Here is a 25,848-nt window from a genome sequence, read left to right as displayed (position 1 = left end):
GGGGAAAAAGGCTTCAATTTGCACGGCAGTATTTGACTTTGACCACAGATGATTGGCAAAATGTTGCCTTCTCTGATGAGTGACGTGTTCTGCTTCATCGAATGGATGGACGTTGGCGTGTCAGACGAGAAACATCAGAGAACAAACACCCTGCAACCATTGCTGGAAGAATACAAGCTGGTGGTGGTAGTATTATGGTCTGGGGAATTTTTTCATGGCATTCCCTGAGCCCACTCAGGCATGTGGATGGCAGTCTGAACCGATTTTGGTTTGAATCCATCGTTGCAGTTCACGTCCACCCACACATGCTAGGTCAAGAATTGTACTCTACACACCTGGATTGTGTTCAAAATAATCTTTTTATTTATTTATATCTCAGGATAAATGAGCGCCCATAAGAGCGGTTAGCCGCCATATACAATTTATAGCAGCGCTACTACCTACGTTACTACCTACGTTATACACCCGCAGATCGAGTCCCCAGCACGGCTCAGTTCCCGACGAAGGTCTCACGACCGAAACGTTGACGTTGCACATATAGCCTCTAGCATTTATCCTGAGATATGAATAAATAAATAAGATTATTTTGAACACAATCCAGGTGTGCAGAGTACAATTCTTGACCTATATCTGTGTTCGGAGCCTATCTCGAGCACCCGAAGATACCGGTGCTATCTGAACACAACCATAGATACACCCACACATGCTGTTTGTCTTCCCTGGGCAAATGGAATCCTCCAGCAAGACAATGAGACATGTCCCACGGCTAGAAATGTCTGACAGTGGTTGGAAGAGCATGACCAAGACTTCCAAGTACTTCCCTGGCCCCCTAATTTGCGAGACTTGAACCCAATTGAGCATCTGTGTGACCACCTCGATAGTCTTGTTCGCTACATGGATCCTCCCCCACACACCCTCCAGCAAATGTGGGACGCACTGCAGTCAGCAGGGCTCCAGATACCTGAAACTTCCTACCAGCACCTTATTGAGTCACTCCCAGCCCGTCTAGCTGCTGTCCGTGCTGCACACGGTAGTTACTCTGGATATTAGCTGGTGGTCTTAAAGTGTAGCTAAACGGTCGACAAACTTCTGACCTAGTCATAGTGACATGTCAGAAGTTTGGATTGGTGGGGGTCCGAGCACGTAGACCCCCACCAATTGCTAGAACGAAGCAGCTGAAGTGCTCGTGTGAGTGCTCAGCTGCTTCGTGTGGGTTCGGCTATTTCCGGAAATAAATGTATCGGTGTACGGACTCAATAGAATGTCTGAGCCCGTTCTCCGATACATCGGCTTTCCGGAGAAAGCCAAATAGAAAGGAAGCAGCTGAGCGCTAACCCGAGCACTTCAGCTGCTTCGTTCTAGCAATTGGTGGGGGTCTCAGTACTCGGACCCCCACCAATCCAAACTTCTGGCATGTCAGAAGTTTGTCGAACGTTTAGCTACACTTTAATAATGTGACTCGACTGTGTGTATGTATGCCTAGGTACTCAACCTGTAGTTCGTGTACCCTAGGGTTACACCCCCCCCCCCCCCCCATTCTTATGGGGTTTTCACACAGTGGTTATGCTGTGATTTTAACATGCAGGACAGTGTACGATCGTAGACTTGGGGTACTTTGATGTAATTTGAGTATAGGGTGCTTGGCTTAGTTGGAACTAACTAATCTGCTGTAGAGTAGGGAGGAGGATATGCTTTCAATGATGCTGGGTATGACATATAATACTCAGAAGTTAAGTAAAAGCCTGATTTCAAAAGCAAAAGAAAATTCCGAAAAATGTAGTTCACCTAAAAGTTTTGATGCGTTCGAGGAAATCTCCCACAGTGAAAATCATCAAAGCAGTATGGATGCTATGTAGTTCTGCATTCATGCTATATATTCAGAGAACTGTTTTTGAACGTGCGCTCTGCCTGCGTGTTATTCCATTGCATTACAGGTTGATTGATTGTCGAATGCAGAACGCTTGTTAGAGATCAGTTGCTTTTCTGGCTGTTCATCAAAATGGCAGTTGCGACCTCCTTGGAGAGCAAAACTGCTAAAATGAAGTTGCTTTTCTTAAGCTTGCTGGCTGAAGTGATTCATAAACTTGTGATCCTTGGCCATATCTTACCAGCAGGATCTGAAATGTAATGTGGTGTAGATGGCAGATAGCTTGCTCTGTTATTAACCCTTGCTACTCTATATAGAAATGCCTTATAATTATTTGTTTCCCTACTATGCCAGTGAGAGTTACCGTATACTCCATTCCTATAAAAATCCAAATAATAAGGCTTGTACTCGTGAATGTTTGTTATTACTAGACAGCTGCAGTTTGTCATCCAGAGCTGCTAATCTTGTTTGTAGTCCAGAGACCGGAAATGTAAGCCACTTTGTAAACTATGGATCGGGCAGCACTATGGCCTAGTAATTGGCACTTTTACCTTTTTGCGCTCTGGTTCGGAGTTTGTGTTCTTGCCCAGTCACAGCCTGCAAACACAGACCAGACATACTTTCTTTTTCCTACAAAGCTTTTCTTTGTCAATTTTGAGCAGTTTATTCCCTTATGCCTGTTGTAGATATCGAGGCAGAATCGGCTTATTTATCGGGACCATGTGCATGCACACGTTGCGTGCAATGCAGAATGGCTGAAATCCCTAAACTTCAAACCACTTTGAGTTAGTCTTAAAACTCACTATTCGTTTCACTCTCCACAGGCTACAATCGTAGGGTTTACTATAGTTTGAGGAAAGTGTACGTGGAAATATGTGATCCTATAAGCCCCCCTTTCCTTTGAAACACTCGTGCAAAATCCTCGCTTCAATGGCCCGCATAACCTAACACGCATGTGTATATTGAACAATAGAAGTTCAAATAAGCACCTGTTTTTTCAAATACCCGTCCTCTAATAACTAATCATCTAATACTTAAAGGGGTAAAGCTGATGCTCTGTCAACCCCTTGCAGTCATGCGCTTGATCACACGCCAACACGAATGGCACAGGAAGAAAGCCCTCAGTGACGTGCGGCCGTGTAGGCGCATCATAAATATTAGGGAAACGACAGAACTTCCAGTGACACTTCAGCGGGTTTAAACTGAAGATTCAATACAGTATTAAAAATGAAAGTACATTAGTAAGTGACTATTTTTGACGTAAAAATATAAATCCCAAGCAATTTTTGGTCCGCGGATAACCCCTGTAATCCGCATGGCAATTAACGGTAACCCACAACGTGTACGGGGCACCCTTACATCCAAATTTAAATTAAAGAGCGGCTATCACTTTTGAACAGAGAGGCTGTTTTGATGTGTTTTTAATGCACAGACCAGATCTAATATTTTTTGATTTGTTTCATATATGACTTTAGTTATACTTAACCTGTTCATGTGGTGATTTTCATTGCTTTACTGTTGGGTACTATTGTTCTCATATTCAGTTCAATTATGTCAGCATTGTGTGAAGCCTAAAACATGTAACCTGTCTTGGTGGATTTTAATATATGATGTACTAACAGACGAAGTTTTGCCTCAGATTTGTCGATTTTGCTGCCGCTTTGCAGACGACTTCTGCAGCAGAGTTTTTCTGCTACATGTGAACTTGGCTACAAAGTGAAGGTTTCTTGAAGTGGAGCTGCCCCGGTGAGTAGCTGATCTTAAGGCATTCGTAGATCACCAGGGCTTCAGAAACCAGTCCCGCTGGAGTTGCGGCCAGCCAAACGTTTCCCCTGCAGGAGATGTATTAGTACATGGTGGCTGTGCAAATGAATGGCTGCCCATGTGATACAGGGATAGGCTGTTCCCCCTGAGCAGAAACCGCTGATAAAGTTTTCCATTTAGGCTTATAAGGAGGAGAGCCTCTTCTATGACTTAATTTGCCCTAGTAGGATATGGAAAGGTGTTGTCTTACCAAGTACACTGGAAGTATAATGCATTTTTTTTATTTATAAAATCAATTCTTTCTGGTCTAAATTCTCTGATGCTGGATGGCACAAACTGTATGTAGCAGCCTTATGGAGTGGTCCTTATAAAGATGCTTGGATGGCATAAATGGTGCATGTGTGCTGCCGACAGCTCATGCAAGGCAGCCGCAAATATTCAATTTCCTCATTGCGCTGGAATCCCTCTACCAGAATCATCCAGAATCCTTTCTGCCTGAAATCGGAGAGATTCCAGGGAGCTGTCCGACAGATTTTTTTCTTTTTATCGCTTATCCACTGGTACTTCAGATGTTTCCAGTATATCCAAGTAGCATTCTCCCATCTCCTAAGAAGCTGGTATTGACACTGCTCAGAAATGGTATCTACTACTGATACTTTTTTGTGTTCCCAGACATATTATTTTGCAGGTTGCTTTGATATTTATGGATACAATATGTTTTCATTGGTTGATATATATTATCATTCCTTTAAACCGTAGTAAAATACTAACTGTCTAGTTGGGTTGGTGGTCGTGGGGTCATTTCAGAAGCATTACTGATTTACACTCTTGTAAAATGAATTAGTTGAATCTTCTCTTTGACCTTACATGCATGTTACTTTCATTGACCACATTTTATTAGTATTCTTGCTAAATAATCAAGTTTATGTGGAATCAATCCTAAGGAAACTTACTTTTGATGTTTCTTTGGGGCAGGGTAGTAAATGTTATTTACAGCTTCTTTCTAGGAGCCTAATAAACTCACATCTTCCTCATTGATCTCTTTAATTACCTTAACCAAGTATGGACTTCAGCGAAACATATTGCCTACGTGCTGTATACAGTAAATATGCTGAAATTAAGAGGATTTCTTGTCCGCAATATCAGAATTTATCGCCTGGAAAGGTGAAAATGTGGTCATCACTGTATGTTAGTCATCAGCCATGTGGGAGTTTAGCATTATTCAGTACCGTAGATGAACATATTCATTTTACAGTACTCTGTTGTATTTTATTAAATGCAAAGGCAAAATACTGCATCATAATTCTGTAATTTTACAAAAAAGCCATTGCTAGAACCTATGAAGGCAACATCAAAAATTCAATCTGCTTCATCCAAATGGAATTTCTAAAATGGGATGTTTGTATAGTGTTTTATGGTCATGTAGGGAGATTCAAGATAGGACTTGGTTTAAACCTGGCCAAAGCCGTCAATAGGCGCTTAAATGGAGGATAGTCCGGGATTATATTATTTTAGTTCATACTCTTTATTAAATCTGTCCCTGCAGAGTCCCAAGGCGCTGAGCTGTGTTGCACGTAAATATTATAGCGATTAGTCTATGCATGGGCTCCCCTTCCGTCCCAGTCCATGCAATGTACAGAACACATTTGCATTGCCCAGAAAGGCTTTCCCTGCGGCAGCCGCATCCCATATTGACCCATAAGAATACGACCGCCATGTTTCTTTGCAACATATGCGTGTTCTGTACATTGCCCAGAATGGGAAGGAGGGTGGCAATGTTACAGACTGAGCACAACGGAAATATTTGTATGTAGTGATGCCCTGGGGGATGTAGCAAGGAGGGGAGCATTTGTGTTTTAAACACAATTTAAAAGCCCTCTTATTAATAAATAAAATACGATTCTGCACAACCAATTTAATGGGTTACTCAAAAGGATCTTTGTGACTGAGAATTAAGACTGCCAATTCTCTCTCTTTAATTTTGTGGAGGCGAAAGATGACAACTGGCAAAGCATTTCAGGGGAAATTATCGTCAAAGTCAGGAAAAATCTAAACCGTTCTGTTCATGAAAGAGGATGTATAAATTCGTTAAAAAAATAAAGTTGTTTGCCGTTCTCCCCCAGAAACAATACAATACAATTCTTCCCCATTGGCTGTGTCTGGTATGACAGCTCAGCCCTATTCAAGAGAATGCTGCATACCGCACCAGAGGGGTTCTCTTTCTGGGAGGGGGGCACAGACCCTTTTTTATGATCTCCTACAACCCCTTTACATTTCCTAATATCTTTTGGATAGGCATCACAATATAAATAACAGGTTATGATCTATTCTGTGTTTGTAAGGGGTTGGCCTTTTAAAGTCATAGATGAAAGCCAGATACTGGTCTCGTCTCAGGAGTGTTTGTAAACTGGATGTTGGACTATATTGTATAGTCTAAAGAAGTACAAATTAGCCGCTCATCAGGATCTATCAAGGAGAAGCTTCACAGGATCAGCCGGCAGACTACTTAATATTCTGCCAGCCACATTCCAGATATCACAGTGCTTCATGTTAATTCAATAGGCGTGCTGCAGAAGCGCCTCTAGTTGTAATGAATCTTGTGGTATGAAATTGAGAGAGCTTCTACAGCTTAAGTTTAGGTGGGGGTTTTTTTCCGCTTTTCTCCGAAGGAGAACCCTAGCGATGATAGATGATAAATGTGTGTCTCGTACTGCTCATCTACCTGAAAGATCTCATATATTCAATGTTGTGGTGGAAAAATGTATTGAAGAGAATGGTCTCTCCCCACCACCTTTTCTTACGTCACTACTACCCAAGAATCGTTCCCTCTGGTTACATCCACCAGAACTTAATTTGACGCTTTCCCTTTAAAATGTATAGATTATACTTTTGCAATTAAAACATCACTAACTCACGTATCTAGTCATTTGTGTGTGTGCACGTACTTTCTGGATTTCTGACTTTCTAATTGAGATACTTTCTGAACGTGGCAAATGGTGTGAATTGTTTAATTTCCTTTGTGACATGATTTATCATTTTGGCGCTAATCATAGCCGACACTCCTAACCATTCGTTGCAGTTGTAAAATCTTTGTGCTATATATTACTTATTTCTGTTCATTTAAATCTATTTGGATCTGTCACAATGATTCATCTTATTGTCCTTGCAGTCTATCAGTGTAGAACTTTGAAAAGGCTGATACTTTGCTGTGCATAGAATAACAAAAATAAATGTCTATAAACTCCTACAGAATGGTGGTCACGCTCCAACCTGTCGGGAGTTAGGCTAAAAGAATCTATTGTGCGTACTTTATCAAGTAGAAGTCTCTTGTCTGATGGCAAAATGAAGTCAAAGTTCCGTCAGGTGCTGGAAATTTGACCAGAATTTCCATGCAGAGAACCCCCCCCCCCCCCCCCCCCCCCCCCCCCCTCCCCCGGTAAGACTTTCTACCTTGTTTCTCCACCTCCAACCAACCAATTTTATAAAACCACAATATTTGCTTTTTATTTTATGGCATTGGAATGATAACAAATTTGAACTTCGGAAATAAAATGACAAAAGTGGTGGTAGGGCTGGGCAATTCATCAAAATTCAGCACAATTCGACGACGTCCTCTTGTGAATTTCGGTTTTATCAATTCTTTTCTCCCGGTTTAAACTGTATCTGCATCTTCAGGACGCAGATACAGTCGAATCCAATGGTCGAGCAGAGGACCCTAAGGAAAGGGGTTAGGTGAGTAAGTAAATTATTTTTATTAGGCACTATTGGGGGCAGCTTTGGGGGCCTTATACAGCGAGGGGACAGTTATGGGGGAATTATACTGTGTGAGGGCAGCTATAGGGGCATTATACTGTATGGAAATCCGTTATGGGGGCATTATACTGTCGGGAGGGCAGTTATGGGGGTATTATACATTGTGGAGGACAGTTATGGAGGGCATTATACTATGTGGGGAGCACTATGGGGGCACTATACTGTGTGGGGCAGTGCAGGCGCTATATTATATACAGTAGTTTATGGCAGGCTCGGGGGATAAATATAAATTCAATGACGTAGCATGCCAAATGGGTTGTGGACTAAATAAACGTCCAGTAATCGATGTTACATGTTCAATTAATTGTGATTTTGGTTAGAATTACCTAGCCGTAAGTAGTAGCCAAATCATCACTACATATCCAAATGTAGGTTTGAAATTCATGTGAAATTTGCCGTTCTTCATTCCAATAGATTGATATCTAAGGGTCTTTTCACCGTTAGGAGCCTCCGTCACAGATCCGGCTGAAAGTGCCGGAAACAATAGCGCAGCATGCAGGTCAATTGGTTGCATCAGCCACCAGTGATGTCTGTCGTACAACAGACCAGCCGCTTCCCTTTTTTTTTTCGTTCTGCTTCTCTACCGGAACAATGGAAATACCAATGCAGGTGTGAACCTGCCCTTAGACTGGAAGGGCTTTTGCCAAATGGGAAATATATGGGTACTTTGCAGAGCTGCTTTTCAGAATAGATAGGTTAGTTTATAAATAGTGAGGGCAAGTGATGCATAGCATTTTGATAACTGGTCATAATGCTAAACAAAATGCCCCATTAAGTGAGGTTAATGCCCTCTCAAATGCATTTAAAGGCGGACTACTCCCAGAGAAAGCTGGTAGACAGGCTCTTTTCATATCTGCGTCACGGTTTCATTTTAGAACGAAAACCACAGCAACGTGCCACCTCCCTGGTACGACTGATATCACTGGGGCCGGACAGACCCTATTGACTTCTGACGGGTTCCGTCATGTGTATGCAGCGATATTTTTCTCTGTCAAATCTTACGGAGTCTGCGGTGGAGCGTCCTACTTCTTTGGCTCTTACTTTATCCTATTTGTTAGTGATGTTACTCTGGGGACATAGGATTTATGTGTAGTCTTTTGATATTCAAGGTGGTGTGTATGTTTCTTTCCTTTAGGTAAGGTTTTCTTTTATTTTGGCTATGATGAATTGTGTTTTTGTTCGCACTCCTATATTTCTAAAACCTTAGAAGTTGGCAAACCCTATGCCACTAGACGTTAACTGAGCCCCTGGGAGCCACAATCTTGGATGTTTTAGACACACATCGGCAAATGCCTGTGACGAAGAGTCGTGACTTATGAGTTTAAAATGCAGCAGAGCATAAAACGCGTAGAAGTGACATGATGGCCAGAAGCGCACACAACCACATTCATATGTTTGGAAAGGTACCGTGATGAGGGCTGGGAAAGCCTGCAGTGCTGAATTATTTAGCAACGGTAGGCGGAAAAGCTGAGCCCTTCAGGAAATGTACTACCTGAGCTATTTTATGTGTCTATAGCAACTGTGCCGAGTTTAAAGCTTTTAATTAGAAATGAGGCGGCTTTGTATTGTACTGTGCGGTTAGCCTGTGGTTTCACAGTGTACTGTAGCTGCTATACCTTTGTGTGACCCTGCTGTGCCGCCTTATTACACAACCCGAAATCTTAATGAGTTCTGATACCAGTGTATGCCAGCCAGGAAGAAAAGACTGGTTTGTCTGGGAATTCTTATTATTTATAAATGGTTCTATAGGTGAAAAACAAGCAGTGACTTTTACCCAGTAGCGCTACTGCTGGTATTAATGCATGATGTGTTGCTGTGAGCAATCTCCTTTGTATGGCCTCAATGTAACCGGATTGTCGTCCTCATCCAATTAAGCTGCATTCAAAATGTTAAACGATTTGGAAAATGGAGTTATCGCTGCTCAATATTACCCATTTAACAGCCCATTAGGTTTAGCTTCTTTTTTTTTTTCTTTTTTTTCAACTTCCAACCCAAAACGTTTAACCAGAGGAAGAGGGACTTAAAGGGTTAGAAGCAAAGTAGCGCCATTTTATTTGTAAATTGTAGCTCAACACCTATGAGGAAACTAATTGTTCTATGATATTAAGCCAATGATTAGCTCATTTATACTCTCTAAGATCTAAAACCTAGTAAAAAAGAGAGGCGTATACTGCCCAACCATTATCTGAAACCACTTTGATCAACTATCTGATGTGTATGGTCTGCTTTAGGAATCTCTATGATGTTTTGGATTTAATAGGGCTAAAATATTCATTAATACCAGTTAACCTGTTAGTGACCGGCCCATAGTGTTTTCATGGCAGTCATTAGTGAGCTTTATTCAGATGCAATAGTCTTTTTACGGCGCTTCATCGGAATAAGTAAACCGAGCAGGGAGCTGTCAAATCTCCCTGCTTTCAGCTACCAGAGGTAGCTGGGGGCGTCACTGCTCGACCGGGTGAGATCGATATTCGTATCGATCTCACCCGTTGAACTCCTCAGATGCGGTGCTCAATAGCGAGCGCCGCATCTGAGTTGTTTTGGAAAGCGGGAGGGAGCTCCCTCTCACCCCACCAGCACCCGGCGATAAGATCGCCGAGTGCCTGTGTCTCCGATGGCAGTCGGGGGCCTAATAAAGGCCCCCAGGTCTGCCTGTAGTGTATGCCTGCTAGGTCATGCCGGTCTGTTTTACACGGACAGGCATAACACACTGCAATACAGAAGTATTGCAGTGTATTATAAATGCGATCGGATAATCGCATAGTGAAGTCCCCTAGTGGGACTAGTAAAAAGGTTTAAAAAAAAGTTTAATAAAAAGTGAAAAAAAAATTATGAAAAACCCACTTTTCCCCCTTATAAACTGCTTTATTATTTAAAAGCAAAATAAAGTAAAAAATTTCCACATATTTGGTATCGCCGCGTCCGTAACGAGCCCGACTATAAATCTATTACATTATTTAACCCGCACGGTGAACATCGTAAAAAAAATAAAATAAAAACAATGGAAAAATTGCTGTTTTCTGTGAATACTGCCTTAAAAATTTTTTGATAAAAAGTGATCAAAAAGTCGCATCTACTCCAAAATGGTACCGATAAAAACTACAAGTCGTCCCGCAAAAAAAAGCCCTCCTACAATTGCATCGGCAAAAAAAGTTATGGCTCTTCAAATAAAATCATTTTGAAAAAAAAGTGTAAAAGTAGTAAAACATACAAAATGTATACAAATTTAGTATCGTTGCAATCGTAACAACCCGCTGAATAAAGTTATTGTGTTATTTATACCACACGGTAAACGGCGTAAATTTATTTATTTATTTTTTAAAGTGTGGCGAAATTACTGGTTTTCTTTCTATTCTCCCCCCCCAAAAAAAAAGTTAATAAAAGTTAATCAATAAATTCTATGTACCCCAAAATGGTGCTATTAAAAATTACAACTTGTCCCGCAAAAACCAAGACCTTATACAGCTATGTCGACGCAGATATAAAAAAGTTATAGCTCTTGGAATGCGACGATGGAAAAACGTAAAAAATGGCTTGGTCATTAAGGTCTAAAATAGGCTGGTCATTAAGGGGTTAATGAGGGTAAGGTGAAAGAACTCTACATTTTTGCATAAGTAATTTTCTGACCCTTACCTTATGTTGCTGTGAGAACAAGCTTCTACTGGCAAAATCAATTAGTATTAGCGATCAGGAATAAAATATGAAGAGGGAATATCCAATATAAGGCGTTCTTTGCACATGACTGATGGGTTCTTTTTTGCTGTAAAATTTATAGGTCTCACTTCTTTGCTCTGATTTCAACAGAGAAATGTTAGGAGAAAGGCAATATTCTGAATAGTTATTTTGATATGCAATATCATGACTGGGTTCCTTACTTTGAATGTGTGCTTATGCCCCCATCATTGATGGTAAATTAATTCCCAGAATTTCCGCTTTTTCTATGTTCCTAATTGCTTGGAAAGCTTTATCTTCCTTCTTTTACTTTGTTGCATTGACCCCCAACTGTCGTAAATTCATCGGAAAAAAAAAAGTATGTGGGGAAGCTGGGAAGTCAGCTCAGAAAGAGGCCCTATGATTTCTGTGAATCTCTCTTTCTGACCGGGCGAGCTATGTTAATACTGAAGCACTGTTTGAGTTCTGCACCAGGATCTCTATGTAAGGAAAATACTATGGGGAAACTTATGAAAGGCTCTACACCACTTATACAAAGTAGAAAAGTTGCAATTTATGGAGCATGCCATATTTGCGCTATAATTTGCCACTTTTAACATATTTCGCCACTTTTCAAAGTGGAATGAAAAGTGGGCGGAGTGGAGCCTCCTGCGGACTGAAAGATTTACCATTACTTAAGCCAGAATTTGTGCAAATCTACGCCTGCGCATAGCCAGTGTGCACCCCTTAAACTTTTGTGCCTTAGAATATGAGCCAAATTTATTAAGACTGACATACGAAACGCCAGTTTCAGTAAATTTTTCCCTTACACTCACTACTAGTCGTCTGCTTTGCCTCTATGGAAGATATGCCACTGTAGCAAAGGGATAGATTATTATTTAAGGAAAAACAAATGGCTAGATAGGTTTTAAGGTTTCATTTTGATTCCTTTTATTATTCTGTTGGATATGTAATACATGTGTGTGTTTGTATCAATAATATATATATACATTTTTATTTTTTTCGATTACTTGGTATCCAATGTTAATGGTAAATATACATGACACAGAGAACCAATTCAAGAGCCTTTGACGCCAATATAACAATATAAAAATTATTTATTTTATTAAACAGACACCATAAAGTTAAAATAGACAAACAGATATGACTCTAGTATAACTGGCGGAGACCGCACCCACAGATTGTTACCGACTGTAGTCAATGGGCAAATACGTGAATATATTTGTACCAACCACCTTCAAGAATAAGTAATCAAGGACAGTGCATTACATAAAGTTAGCTGGTCAGATTCAAAAAACTTACCCATAATGGCAACAAAAAGTGGAAGAAGTGTCTGCTCCGCCGGGGCTGATACGGCGGAGCAGACACTTCTTCCACTTTTTGTTGCCATTATGGGTAAGTTTTTTGAATCTGACCAGCTAACTTTATGTAATGCACTGTCCTTGATCACTTATTCTTGAAGGTGGTTGGTACAAATATATTCACGTATTTGCCCATTGACTACAGTCGGTAACAATCTGTGGGTGCGGTCTCCGCCAGTTATACTAGAGTCATATCTGTTTGTCTATTTTAACTTTATGGTGTCTGTTTAATAAAATAAATAATTTTTATATTGTTGGCGTCAAAGGCTCTTGAATTGGTTCTCTGTGTCATATTGATTAGTATATGGAGCCGCCTAGATGATATGGGGGGACAGTGGTGCTTTAAACAGTCTCCAGCCACTATTACAATTTCGTTTGGAGTCTATATATTGATGGTAAATATACATGTAACATTTTCTGCAACCATGGTATTGCATTTGATTTTTTTTCTTCGTATATTGGTATGAGACTCTGGATAACACTTCACAGGGCGACTAAATATCCTTTACAGTTCCATGACCGCAGCCTATGTTGGTGGTATTGATTTACCGGTGTAGCATTTCATGGCACGTAATAAAATCCTGCATTGTGCTGCACGTACCACTGTATTCACTTGGAATTTGTGGCGCTTGAGGCAATGGGAAAATGCGGCTTGCACAGGGTCATAGCTTGCTGGAGAATTCAACTGCTAACAATTACCAAGCCCTAGTCTCTAAAATCATTATTGATGGCAACATGATACTAATGCAATGACTGTTATTGGGAACAGAGCATAGCAGGGGTTACGCTTGGTATAGATGCGGTTAAAGTAAGAATTACTTACCTATACACCTCGTAAGGATTGTGTTGTGGTCGTTTTAGTCAAAGTACATTCTAACAAAGACTGCTCGGTATTGAAGTGACATTACAAATGTTTGTATTATTGTGTCATTATCCAATGTTAATATTGTCTTCGTTGTTGCATGTCAAATCTGATGAAGGATTTTGATAGTGGGACGGTCGTCTATTTTCTTGAAGACTAATTCTTTAACAGGCCAGTGAAAATAAAGCGGGGAATTTTATCAAATGATCTGCACCATTTTACTGGCGTAGAAAAGTCGCAATAATGCACAAACATTTTGTGACTTTTTAGCTTTGACGTCGCTTACGCCACTTAACAGAAAAGTGGACGTTGCCATCGCGATCGACCAATTTTACGATAATTTTCACCAGAAACTGGCGTGAAGTATTTCACAAATCTACGCCAGCTCGTAGCTTGCGTACATTTCATTTTAATTCAAATGCACAGCACGAGATGCAACAAATTTATTAAGAGGCGTGTGGCGTCTCATAGATCTGTTGCAGCTTACTCCAGCAAGTTTCAGACGAAGACTGGCATATGAAACCTGCTCCGATGTCCGTCATATCTCCATGTGTTGTATGCACTCTGTACCCTGTTATCGTCCATTGATGGACTGACTTTTAATGTTTTTCAATGGATGATCAATACTTTTTACCATATACTTACATACAGAGAATAGCTCTTTTACATAAGATTTTACTTTTTATAAGCTTTATATGTTAGGGCTTCTTCTCCTAAATCACTGCATCTTACATATTCCACTATATAAACTCATGTTGCCGCTGTGCCTGCTAAACTGCATCCCTAAATGCAGATCGATCGTGCAAAATAGGTGGCACATATACCCCTTCAATATATGAGCGCTTAAAAAACAAAAACCCGAAAGATGTCAAGTCCACTTTGTTTCTTTGTTGATCATTTAGTGGACAACAATTGCTAAAATGTATCTTCATTATATTTTGTCTTTATAGTGTTGGACATGGCTCGACATGTGCCCTTGTATCGGGCCTTGCTGGAGTTGCTCCGAGGGATCGCTTCATGTGTAGCCCTGGTACCTCTGCTACTTCCTCTCTCTGGCATTAATGGAGACGAAGAGGAGGAACTATCAGAGTCCCAGGCATCTGTGGGGACTTTGCTGGCAAAAATGAAAACCTGTGTAGACACCTATACGAACAGGTTAAGGTAAGGCTTGGTTTTGACATTACAAGCAAAACTGTACTTAAAATAATTTTCCTGCACTTCATAAAGCTAGATGCTTACTGTACATGACACGTAAGAGAGAAATAGGGAATATACTGTGGGGGGGGGGGGGGAAGGAATTAATGGGATTTAAGGACTTATTTATATTAAAACACCCCTTTGTCCTCATGACCTGCCCTTCTGAACATGGAGCCTTCAGCAAAATGACATGTTGGAGTCTCCTCAGTGACTGGTTAATTTTTGATCTGGGGATGTACTTCAGTTTGGGTACTCCGCAGCATCGATATGGGGATAAAAACCGGTGAACGTTTTGAAATGTAGAGAATTTCAAGCCGCAGTTAATATTTTGTTTGCTATGTAATTGCCAGATCCACTAATGTACTCACAGGGTTACATAACACGTCTGGTGACCATTCTAGTGTATATTTCACTGATGTATGGGGTTTGACATACAGTTGCAGACGTTGGTAAATTTATCCGTCATATATATTAAATGCGGGTGTGAGCCTAAGGACTATTTCTTATCCAAGAGAGGCAAGACATCACATCCAAAAATAAAAATACATTTTACTTACCCATGCAACAATCCAGCCCCACAGAGCCTTTCTCAGGCATAGTGTTAATGCAAACAGTGACCAGTATATAAGGACTCCTTAACCGTAATCAAATACAATTAATGGGAGAGTACAAAAAATACATAAATCTTAAAGACCAGTGATCATATAATACATCAAGAACATCCAGTAGATGGGTATCGAAGTGTTCCAAAAAATATATTGCAATATACATGTGACCACTAAGAATCTTTAAGGATAATATAAACTATCAAACAGTTGTGCATATTAATTTGAAAACTTCATTAAGACATATGCATACCAAAGGAGACTTACCCCTCGTGAAACCCAACGTCCACCCATTACCACTACGCATGGCTACTAATTATAGGCCAACCGGCACAAGCGAAGCCGGTGGCCAAATCACCAACTGTGCATGCATCAGGCCACAGTAACAATGACATGTCAGGTGCATTCTCAGTATGAAGAAAAAGACGCCATCTTGGAGATGGGCATTTGCGATAATATCTCGAAAGAGCGATATACAAATATATTGACTTGTACATAATAGTAGAATAACAAATAAAAATGTAAATATTTTCCTGGTATTATGAAGGGAAAATCCCTATTAACAGTAGTCTATATTATGTGGAGTTTAACAATGGCTCTTACATTTGGAAAATGAAGCATCGTTCTTTGTGACCTAAAAGATGGTGAAGGATCAACAATTAGCCCATAAGGCCAACTAAAGGGTTTAGTTTCGGCCAGGATCCACAAACTGTGGTATCCAATTATATATACACCAGGGGTGAAAATAACGCCCTCCCACCCATACCATATTTCTCAATCCGCATATATAATACGAAGCAGGCAACAGTGCCCATTCATATAAATGTGACCGCTGTATAATGCAGGAGAGGTCCTCCAGAGTGAGAAACGCTTTTTGTAACCACTCTCTACTTTGGCCAAGAGATAAAGATCCTGTAAAAGGAACCCTCCTCTATTAACTCAGAATTGCCTAAAATGGTATATGGAAATGGGTTTTCTAAACTAGTCAACCCATTTAAGATTCCGATACTTATTTTATGATACTGGTTGGTTTGTTTGTTTTTTTGTTTTGTTTTTTTTTTTTTTTAAATATGTTAATCTGTGAAACTTACGTAAAAAATTGTCATCTATTTTTGACTGCTTTTTCATATCCTGTAATTATTTATTAGGGCATTATGTCCAAATCTAAAATATATTGCATGTTTATTGTAACGTTAATTATGCTGTTAGGGAAAATACTGTTTGGCAAATAGTAGACACCGCCAAACAAATAGGTATGCCAGTCAGGAATCCAATGCGTGTGTATATAGGTTGCAAAAATTCATTTTTCTATAAATAGATGTACATTTCACGTAGCTGCGTGGAGGAGGCATGCATGTCAGTGTTTGCCACAAGCTTAATTAACAGTTTCAATTATAAGCCTCTTCTTAGCCCTTCGCTTCTGCTTGATGTATTGCAATTGAAGTACTGCTTTGTTTTTACAATGACTGGTGGTGCATGTAACCATTTATTTATTTTTTCTTAATACATGAAAAAACAGACATGTTGCCATAGGGGATTTAATTTATTTGTTTTTGTATTCCCATCCATGACACCAATGCATTAAAGTGTAAGTCATTAAAAAAAATAATCCAGAAATCAAAAGAAAAAACTAATCTATGAAGCTTTGTAATATATTTTTTTGAGAGAAATATGCCTCTTTCTCCACTTATCACTCTTTCCCCCTCCCCTTTCTTCCTGCACTGATCACTCACCCTCAATTCACTGCTAAAATCCATATCCAATGGGGCAGAGATGAACACTGCTCACTTGATGGATCAGGTTAGCTGCTGCCCATAGAAGTCTATAGAGAGGGGAGGGGGCAGCAGAAGGAGAAAGCTGCTTCAGGGAGACAGACTCTTCTGGTAAATGGTTTACTAGAATCCACCACTCGGGTGAAACCGTAAAACACTTACTAGAAGCAATATGGAGGAGCTTATACAGCAGTAATGAGCAGTGCATCTGTGAATCCAGCACTGGGGTGAGATAAAATATTAGACACTGCAGCAATATCTGTCGCTCTCTCTCCAGCAGCTCCCTCCTCAGACAAGTCTGATAAGTAGAGTGAGAGAGACATTTTTCTCCAATAAGATATATGTTACAAAGTTTCTTTATATTCACTTGTACTATGGATATATGGGGGGAAAATTGAAACAACGGTTGCACTTTAAACAATCGGTGATGGTTATGGCCAGTCTAATAGGTCAGTATTCATAGATGTTAATAGAAAACAACCTAGAAAAGTTAAGGTCCAGTAGAAAACTTTTTGGAGCATTGGTTACATGGTTCCTCTGACTCTTCCAACCCTGTCAATTACGGCCTAGCTAACGTGCCATTTTTTGCTGTTGTGTTTTGTTCTTTTTAATGTTTGCTAAAGGGTTTTTTTTCAGGACGGCAACCCCTTTCCATGTGCTCTAGAAGGCATAAAAGGGGTTCCCCCACTTAAGACCCCTCTTAGTCAAAGCTGAAGACGCTATGGTGGACCTGGCCCAACCATGTGTTAGGGGCCGTTCACATATGTCCGGCGTCCACTTCAGTTTACCTCCGGCGTGCTGAAGAAAAGCCGGAGGCAAACTGATGCTAGAATGGATCCCATAGCTTTCTATGGGATCTGTTCTGGCACAGAGGACATAAGTTGTGGCGCCGGATCCAAAAACATTACCTACAGCGTTTATGGGTCCGGCGCCGTATCCTATCTTGGTACAGTGTAGCTGTATGAACACCGGGTGCTGCCGCATGCACCTTCCAGCAGCACCCGGCGGGAAGGTGGATGTGGGCTGAAAGCGGAATCCCCGGTCATAGCATTGCCGGGGATTCCGCTCCAAGCGGAGCCCCTGACTACCTACTAACCGTCAAAGTATGTCCGGCTGTCAACAGTTGAACTAATACTGAAGCAGGGAACCATCAGGTCCCTACTTCAGAATTCGTTCACAACGGAGGAGCAGTGGTAGCTCCTCCACTCGCCGAGGATTCCCCGGGCACAGCACTACTTTAAGTGCTGTGCTCGGGGAAGCCCTGGAGAGTGATATCAATGGCTACTGATTAAGCGGAATCCCTGTTGCCGATCTGGCCGGAGATTCCGCTCCTAGAGGGAAAACCCCTGAGGTCACTCTCCATATATGGACATTAATGTCAGGGACTCCTCCTGGAGGGAACCCCTGGGCACAGCATCAGCAATGCTGTGGCCAGGGATTCCTCTGCTAGAGGGAGCTCCAGTGGCGCTATCTACAGTACAGGGGAAGGGGGCTGCTATAAACAAAGGGGGCGGTGCGATCTACAGGGGGACGCTGTGTGGCGCCATCTACAGTGGGAACTGTGTGCTGCTATCTACGGGGGGGCTGTGTGACAAATCTACAGGGGGTACTATAGCATTATCAACGGGGGATGTGGCACTAAAGGGGAAACGGGTAGTGCTATGTACAGTGGGGTTGGCGCTGTGTGGTGCCATGTACAGGGGGGCTGTGTGACATCTACAGGGGGTACTGTGGCATTATATACAGAGGGCACGGTTTTATTATCTACACATAAAATTCATCTGTTTTAAAAAATGTGTCAAAAACAGAAAACACGGAACAGATGCAAAAACAGACATAGATGCCCGTTTTTAATGGCCGACACCCGAACCCTGTAGTGTGAATAGAAACCACAGCATTCCCTGCGTTGATGACCTGATCTGAGTGGACAGCAGCTGCCTTCTGGGCAGAGAAGGAGAGCCCTGATGTGGTACACCAGTATCTAATCTATCATGTATTCAATCTATCAAAAGCTATGCACCATGGGAGAGTGGACCATCTTCGTTCACAATAGTATGCAAGAGCTCCATTCTTCCCTTGAGACGCCTGTGTAGGATTGCTTCACACTTTTTTTTGTTTAGCTTTGATCTTTTCCCATTTTCCTATGGGAAATTTTGGAGGGGCAAATGGAAGCTCAAATGCTAGTGTGAACAAGCTGTAGAATGATCGCCATGGGTGTACATACTTGAGCTAGAGAGAGAAAAAAAACCAGTAGGCACATTCAGTATGGTGTATGTTTTGTCATTTTATCTGAGTATTAATAGGTACACCTGAGGCGTAAGCGTGCCCTAGAAAGTAGTTACAAAGTGGGAGTCAAAAAGTAAAGTAGCGTTTTGAAAGGATTGTAATCTGAAGGCAAGTTGGGATACAGCTGCAGTGGGAACGCAGATGAAATAAATAGAGCTTCTCTGGGGCTGCTGTGTGCTGTACCACAGCCCATTGTAAAGGTTTGAAGATAATTTATTTTCTTCTTTAGTGAGACCGTTTCTCACAGGGCCAAGTGAGGGAGGGATGTTATTTTTTGTTAAGTGTTTTTATTTATTTTTTTTATTTTATTTTATTTTTTTTTTTGTTTTGAATTCCCAAGGCAAAATCTAATTCTTGTCTGATCTCAAGAGACAGATGTAAGCTCCTTTCTGCTGTACCAGCTATCTGCTTACAAAGAAAGGGGCTGAAAAAAGTGCTTGCTGGCATGGAAATTCTGCGGAACATATTTGTAAAGGAAAGTGCTGTGCAAAGAGAAAGTGGCATGTTAGCCAATTAATTCATTTAGTTTAATCCCTAATCATATTTGTCTTTTTTTTTTTCACTATAAAAAAAAAAAAAGTCTCTCTTGCCAAATTGTTCCCTTGTCACGGCCGTGTGTTTTCTCTAACCGCCTCGTGATGACTGATGCCAAATTGGACAGCAAAATGTCAGGCTACAGATTTTGCTTTTATGGCCTGTGTGCTGCAGATTTCCATGGCATAAACCCTTCGTAAAGACTGAATAGTGCAATTAAAATGCACATGACTCTGTAATATTGATCAGCCAGAGAAGCAGCTTGTGTATTGCTGACATTACTATTGTTTGCTTCCAACTACGTTGCCTGTGAAAACTTCGCTTGTGCACTAGTTGTCCTGACAGCTGTTAGTTCCTGTGATTTCTAAGAAAATGCTTCAAAAGCTTCGTATATCAGCAAACGGATAATGTGCTGAATGCAGGGAAACCAGGAAAGCTGATTGTGAAGGAATAAGGTAATGTAATTTATTGTTGGAAGCGTGGAAACGGCCGTACACCTCGACTGTGTCTTTGCTCATCCCCCTGGGTTCAACACCTAACCATACAGCGAGTGAATTTCTTTGGTAATGCGATCTGAACATATAATGTTGATGTTATTTGTGACTTCTTAGGCCTTATTCACACGACAGTGAAAAACGGCCATGTGATGGCCATCCTTTTAACGGCTTTCACATGGCCGTTTTCAGAACAATGATATTCTATGGGTGCATTCACACGGCCGTTTTTTTAACGGCCCGTGAATAATGGCCGTCAAAAAATAGGACATGTCCTATTTTTGGCCGTTTTAACGGCCTGACGGCCCCCATAGAAGTCAATGGATCCGTTTTTAACGGCTGTCAATACATGTAACAACCGTTAAAAACGGATCTGTTACATGGGCACTGGCAAGGGAACTACTAGTTCCCTTGCTGGCTATCGTTGGCATACTCACGTTTGCGGTGCTTCTTCACGTGTGGTCACTCGTCTTCATGGGTTTGAAGGCGCCTTGATGACGTCATCGCCCCGTCGCGCTGCCTTGCCAGATCCCGTGCAGACGAGTGACCACAAGTGAAGAAGAGGAGAGACGGCGCTGCTCTCGTGAGTATGTGGCACAATCTACAGGGAGGCTGGTGTGGCATCTACAGGGAGGCTGGTGTGGCATCTACAGGCAGGCTGGTGTGGCATCTACAGGGAGGCTGGTGTGGCATCTACAGGGAGGCTGGTGTGGCATCTACAGGGAGGCTGGTGTGGCATCTACAGGCAGGCTGGTGTGGCATCTACAGGGAGGCTGGTGTGGCATCTACAGGGAGGCTGGTGTGGCATCTACAGGGAGGCTGGTGTGGCATCTACAGGGAGGCTGGTATGGCATCTACAGGGAGGCTGGTGTGGCATCATCTACAGGGAGGCTGGTGTGGCATCATCTACAGGGAGGCTGGTGTGGCATCATCTACAGGGAGGCAGGTGTGGCATCATCTACAGGGAGGCAGGTGTAGCATCATCTACAGGGAGGCAGGTGTGGCATCATATACAGGGAGGCGTGTGGCATATACAAGAAGGCTGTGTGGCATCATATACAGGGAGGTGTGTGGCATCTACAGGGAGGCTGGTGTGGCATCAAATACAGGGAGGTGTGTGGCATCATATACAGGGAGGTGTGTGGCATCATATACAGGGAGGTGTGCGGCATCATATACAGGGAGGTGTGCGGCATCATATACAGGGAGGTGTGCGGCATCATATACAGGGAGGTGTGCGGCATCATATACAGGGAGGTGTGCGGCATCATATACAGGGAGGTGTGCGGCATCATATACAGGGAGGTGTGTGGCATCATATACAGGGAGGTGTGTGGCATCATATACAGGGAGGTGTGTGGCTTCATATACATGGAGGTGTGTGGCATCATATACAGGGAGGTGTGCGGCATCATATACAGGGAGGTGTGTGGCATCACATACAGGGAGGTGTGCGGCATCATATACAGGGAGGTGTGTGGCATCACATACAGGGAGGTGTGTGGCATCACATACAGGGAGGTGTGTGGCATCACATACAGGGAGGTGTGTGGCATCATATACAGGGAGGTGTGTGGCATCATATACAGGGAGGCTGTGTGGCATCATATACAGGGAGGTGTGTGGCATCATATACAGGGAGGTGTGTGGCATCATATACAGGGAGATGTGTGGCATCATATACAGGGAGGTGTGTGGCATCATATACAGGGAGGTGTGTGGCATCATATACAGGGAGGTGTGTGGCATCATATACAGGGAGGTGTGTGGCATCATATACAGGGAGGTGTGTGGCATCATATACAGGGAGGTGTGTGGCATCATATACAGGGAGGTGTGTGGCATGATATACAGGAGGTGTGTGGCATCATCTACAGGGAGGATGTAAATATTGTCTAGGTGAACATGTGACCTTCCTTTGGTTGTTTTCAGGGGGCTGGGACAAAAAAAAGCCTGACCAATGAAATTCATCAGTTTTTTTAACGGCCATGAAAAACTGATGCAAAATGGATGTCAAACGGCCATTAAAAACGGACAGATGGACTTGAAACGGATGAAAATTTAGAGACACACTGATGCAAAATGGCCATGAAAAACTGACAGTTGATCAGTTTTAAATGGACATTTTTTTTCACTGTCGTGTGAATAAGGCCTTACTCTACCCCAAAGATTTCGAGATTTCATAACTCTGCGTTTCCTAAAGCAGCAGTTTTAATGTTTCAGCATTTCGCAAACTTAGTATTTCTCTAGTAATTTAATCGCAGGAAAAGATGTAACAATGTCATAATCCCCGAGCACACGAATATAGGTTGATCTGTTGCATCTCTCTTAGGTCATATCCGTGCATGATATGTAATGGGGATCTGTTTTCAGATTTCGTATAGTTATTGACAATCAGGTCTTTTACAAGGATCACTAATGGAACTTGTCCATGAGAGTGGTTTTCCATCTAAATTTAGTTTTATAAAACTAAGGTAGTGCCGCAGTAGTTAAAGAGGCTCTGTCACCAGATTTTGCAACCCCTATCTGCTATTGCAGCAGATCGGCGCTGCAATGTAGATTACAGTAACGTTTTTATTTTTAAAAAACTAGCATTTTTGGCCAAGTTATGGCCATTTTTGTATTTATGCAAATGAGGCTTGCAAAAGTACAACTGGGCGTGTTGAAAAGTAAAAGTACAACTGGGCGTGTATTATGTGCGTACATCGGGGCGTGTTTACTACTTTTACTAGCTGGGCGTTCTGATGAGAAGTATCATCCACTTCTCTTCAGAACGCCCAGCTTCTGGCAGTGCAGCACTGTGACGTCACTCACAGGTCCTGCATCGTGTCAGACGAGCCGGCACCAGAGGCTTCAGTTGATTCTGCAGCAGCATCAGCGTTTGCAGGTAAGTAGCTACATCGATTTACCTGCAAACGCCGATGCTGCTGCAGAATCATCTGTAGCCTCTGGTGCCGGCTCGTCTGACACGATGCAGGACCTGGGGAAGTGACGTCACAGCGTAATCTCTCGAGAACACGGCTGTGTCTGCACTGCCAGAAGCTGGGCGTTCTGAAGATAAGTGGATGATACTTCTCATCAGAACGCCCAGCTAGTAAAAGTAGTAAAAACGCCCCGATGTACGCACATAATACACGCCCAGTTGTGCTTTTACTGTAAACACACCCAGTTGTACTTTTGCAAGCCTCATTTGCATAAATACAAAAATGTTCATAACTTGGCCAAAAATGCTCGTTTTTTAAAAATAAAAACGTTACTGTAATCTACATTGCAACGCCTATCTGCTGCAATAGCAGATAGGGGTTGCAAAATCTGGTGACAGAGCCTCTTTAATGGAGAAAGCTGTAATTGAAGTCCCGAGAAGCCTCCTTGCCGGATTCCTACCCCTCGTTTAATAGCCATTTCTCAGTAAGACGTGCGTAATCCGAGATCGACTTGCTTCTAGTTTTCTGCTGCCTGGTGAACCCCATTAATAAGGCTTTGTTCACACTGGCATCATGAGTTCGGTTTTTATTTATTTTTAATAAAGGATCCGTGGCAAAAATGATGGATCAGCTTTGTAATGCATTATGGATTTACATCATGACTAAGCAGGCTGAGCTATTCGACTTGATAATGACCCTGTTGTAATCTCAACACGTTTCTGCACCAGAGAACTAGGAATTTTGACTAGATGTGCGGTCACTGATCTTCCAAGTTACAATTCTGGATTCCTGTGGCTACTTTCCTGGCTAATGTTTGCACCCCCCTCCACAAGAGTACGGTTTGTTATATTTATTGCCCATCAGGGGCCACAGAACAGCACAACACAAGTGTGAACAAAGGCTATGATTGTTGGGTAAGCTGTTCCTAGCAACCTGGCTGCCTGATGTGGGTCTTCTGTTCAACTTGTTAGGCCTCGTTCACACAGAGTTTTTTTGCAGGAGGAAAATTCTGCCTCAAAATTCCGTTTGGGATTTCGAGGCAGATTTTGTCCTTCCTGCACGTAGTTTGCCGCGTTTTTCGCTCGCGCCCATTGAGTGCTACGGGCAAAAAGCTCAGCGAAATACGCTTTCTCTGCCACCCATTGATGTCAATGGGAGGTCAGAGGCATAAATGCGCGAAGATAGGGCGTGTCTCGCGGGAGAAAACCGCCCCCGCTTCTCATTGAAATCAATGGGAGGCATTTTTGGCCGGTTTTTGACGAGTTTTGCAGAGCGGTTTCCGCTTCAAAAAGCTCGTCCAAATACTCTGTGTGAACAGGCCCTTAGAAGAAAAGCTTGACAGCATTCAAGCTAACCCATTTCTCCATCTCAGAATAATTTATTAAAGAGTTTGTTTGTTCAAGACAACCCTTTTCCATTTGCCCTATTTAGGTCATATGGATTTTATAGAGGTGGGACCCCCAGTCAGGACCCCCTCTATTAGCCAAAGTAGTGTGGCGGAGTATATGGATGGCCACCGCTTCCCCCGACAATACAATAGTTGGGGTGTCTTCAGTCTGAAAAGGGGTTGTCTGCATAAGACAACCCCTTTAATTAGGTTTTTCTTAAAATACGTTTAGGTGGAGAAAGCTTTTTTTTTTTTTTTTTTTTTACAGAAAAACTGCCATCATGAGCAGCTCTATTGAATGAATGCACCTTAGCAATGTCCGTGCAGGTACAACCACGGAAATGCCAGCAGAGGGTCGGCATATGTAGCAGGTTATTTCTATGCCCTCTGATCAGCTCTTTGAGAGGCTGCTATTGGGCACAATTGTACTAATTCAGCATTATTCAGAATCTTTATTAAATCTTAAAGGGGACATACCCTTTTACAGGACCACTTATTGATCATACCAAATACTGTGACAAAGGCTCCTGTGCCAGTGGCTTTTTGAGATTATTTTTAAAATGATCAGATCATGTCATTAATAAAAAAAAGGACACTAAGTTATAGCATGTGCAAAATTTAGATTGTGATTAATACGTTTTCAAGAGTGAGGTGGGAAATATAGCTCGAGGTTAAAGATTTTGTGCTGCACGCCTGTTCCAAGATAAATGTTGCCATTCTTTACTGCAGCTAGAATGTCATTTTTTTGTTTTATACCTTGCCCAAAAATTCATAGGTCCAAGAAAGATAAGGCCAAAGCTGGAGTGAAACCAGATGCATCAGATCCTGAGCCAGAAGGACTAACTCTGTTGGTGCCAGACATTCAGAGAACAGCAGAGATAGTGTATGCCGCCACCACCAGCCTCCGTCAAGCTAATCAAGGTGAGACCAGTCACAGGACCGGCACGGGGACTTTTAAAGTATTTTTTAATGTTTGATTCAAAGTATTTAGGATTAGTCATCTTCTTTGTTTAGTAGTAAATCTACTTTTCATGAGGGAAGCGCTCCTCCCACATCCTCCTGCCCTTCAGGCCGGTGATAAACAGGCAGCTGTGTATACATGTATACAGCACAGCCTGTCAGTCACGGCAGAGAGGGGTGAATGGATGGAGCGCTCCCCTCATGAATACAGCAGACTCATAACAATAAGTCCCGTGTATTCTTTCAGTGCGTCTTTTAGCCAAACAACACAACATTTAATTGTGCCATTTTGGCTACTAGGGGCGCGGAACAGTAGCTCTAACATGCTGCCCTATGTAAGGTGACAGATC

The 25,848-nt window shown here is 42.0% G+C and overlaps 1 protein-coding gene across 8 annotated transcripts in view; it reads left to right on the top strand.

Annotated features, from left to right (window-relative positions):
- The window catches only part of BIRC6 (baculoviral IAP repeat containing 6), a 237,943-nt gene that overhangs the window by 180,586 nt on the left and 31,509 nt on the right, over positions 1 to 25,848 (top strand). For all 8 annotated transcript variants that reach the window (XM_075862828.1, XM_075862827.1, XM_075862825.1 and 5 more), the window contains exons 66-67: positions 14,290 to 14,500; positions 25,314 to 25,459. In XM_075862828.1, coding sequence (XP_075718943.1) covers positions 14,290 to 14,500; positions 25,314 to 25,459 — 357 coding nt within the window. The remainder of the gene's footprint in view (positions 1 to 14,289; positions 14,501 to 25,313; positions 25,460 to 25,848) is intronic.

This window comes from Rhinoderma darwinii, chromosome 4, assembly GCF_050947455.1.
Source record: "Rhinoderma darwinii isolate aRhiDar2 chromosome 4, aRhiDar2.hap1, whole genome shotgun sequence".
NCBI classification, from domain to species: Eukaryota; Metazoa; Chordata; class Amphibia; order Anura; family Rhinodermatidae; genus Rhinoderma; species Rhinoderma darwinii.
This window is presented reverse-complemented; position numbering and strand designations above follow the sequence as displayed.